Raw genomic sequence first — 1,792 nt, 5'->3', positions numbered from 1 at the left:
CCTGTACTCTCAGACATTATTATTGAATACAACACAATTATATTCTCATCCATGAACGGAAACCAACATGTTTGTGAACGTGTTTGTTAACAAACATGTTTGTGAACATGTTTGTTAACGTTAACGAACACGTTCGTGAACGTGTTCGCGAACGTTAACACACACTAATGAACGCTTAACAAACGAACACGAACATGATTTTCAAAAATCTTAACAAACAACCTTAACAAACGAACACGAACACAAACACTTCAAAATTCTTAACAAACGAACACAAACAACTTTCCTTCGTTTATGTTCGGTTCGTTAACAGCCCTATTTACCGACTTCTGCCCAATAGATTACATTCACATAATATTCAAATCCCATCCCAATTCTTTTTTTTTTTTTTTGGGTAAATAAATCCCATCCCATTTGTTTTTTTTCGTAAATAAATCCCATCTATCCCTTTTTTTTTTGGGTAAATATATCCCATCCCATTAATGGCTCAATTCGAAACCGTAACCATAAACGTGACAATATTCACTTAATTATATTTGGTGCAAGCTAAGAGGGACTATAAAACCATGCACGATATCCATACATTTCCTTCGTCTTATCTCTTCATCAATCAAAGAAATGAAGAATCCAAATACGCTTTGTTTTCTCTTTGTCTCTTTGCTTTGTCTATCATCGTACTCCAACCATCAAGCTTTAGCGTATATCGACGAAGCCCTGAAACAATGCTTGATTCGCAACTCACAAAACCATACCGCCATTTTCAACGACATATACACCCCCGACAACTCCTTGTTCGTATCCGTCCTACAGTACCCGGTCAAGAACACCCGCTTCAATTCCTCGGACACTCCGAAGCCCTTCTCCGTGATAACACCCCGGGAAGAACCCGAGGTGCAATCGGTGATCCTTTGCGTGGCGGAGCTAAACATCCAGGTCCGAATTCGCAGCGGCCATGACTACGAAGGGCTGTCGTACACGACGCCCACCAAGCAGGCTGATCAGAAGATTCAGAGCCCGTTCTTGGTTCTTGATCTGATCAATTTCAATAAAGTCGTCGTGGATACTGTGAAAAAGACGGCGTGGGTCGGATCCGGCGCGACGGTTGGGGAGCTGTACTATAGGATATCGGAGAAGAGCAAAACGCTTGGGTTTCCGGCGGGCGTGTGCCATGTCTCCCCTTACAGCATCTAGTCTGATCATTTTATCCATGTCTCTGAAGTTTATGTGACCCAGTCGTCTGTGCCAGAGTTTCGATTCATCAGATTTTGATAAATGACAGGCAATCTCATTTGTCAACACATAGCAGTTTTCTGAAGATCGAGTCCCTTCCATGACAGTAATGACAGGTAGGAGTATATTGTTTAACACGAACGAACTTATTTTTAAATTTTAAGTACTGAGATTTAGGAGCAGTTCTGCCGAAGTTATTGCCTGTTGGTTGATTGTATCCATTCCTCTCATATTCTTCCTGAACTGATTTACCAGACTGTCGTTTATCATAACTGTAACCAGATTTCGGAACTGACAGACTTGACAATCCTTCTTTGATGAACACAGGAGCACTCTTCGAAGACTCACCTCGCTCAAATCCAAGACCCTTTTTATCATTCGAATTTCTGCCTGAATCCAGTATTTTGTCTAAGGTTGACGTGGTATCCATCATCTTAATATTTTTCTTCAAATCATCCAATTCTTTTATCAGTTTTCCTTCTCTGGATCTTATTTGAGTTATAAGGTCTTCTTTTAGGACAAGATCTGTGTTTAGTTTCTTCAGAAGATCATCCTTCAGTCT

General features: G+C 40.5%; 1 protein-coding gene across 1 annotated transcript; it reads left to right on the top strand.

The window, feature by feature from the left end:
• Positions 1-618: 618 nt before the first annotated feature.
• On the top strand, positions 619-1,191 carry LOC109154438 (berberine bridge enzyme-like 11). Its single transcript, XM_019302229.1, has one exon. It carries the CDS (start codon positions 619-621, stop codon positions 1,189-1,191), a length of 573 nt encoding a protein of 190 aa, XP_019157774.1.
• The last annotated feature ends 601 nt before the right edge of the window (positions 1,192-1,792 follow it).

This window comes from Ipomoea nil, unplaced genomic scaffold (assembly GCF_001879475.1).
Source record: "Ipomoea nil cultivar Tokyo-kokei standard unplaced genomic scaffold, Asagao_1.1 scaffold2647, whole genome shotgun sequence".
In the NCBI taxonomy this organism is placed as follows: Eukaryota; Viridiplantae; Streptophyta; class Magnoliopsida; order Solanales; family Convolvulaceae; genus Ipomoea; species Ipomoea nil.
Note: the sequence above shows the minus strand (reverse complement) of the source record. Positions and strands in the feature narration are given on the sequence as shown.

Excerpts from the sequence above, each read along its gene's own strand:
- LOC109154438 (XM_019302229.1), top strand. The coding sequence starts at position 619 with ATGAAGAATCCAAATACGCTTTGTTTTCTCTTTGTCTCTTTGCTTTGT.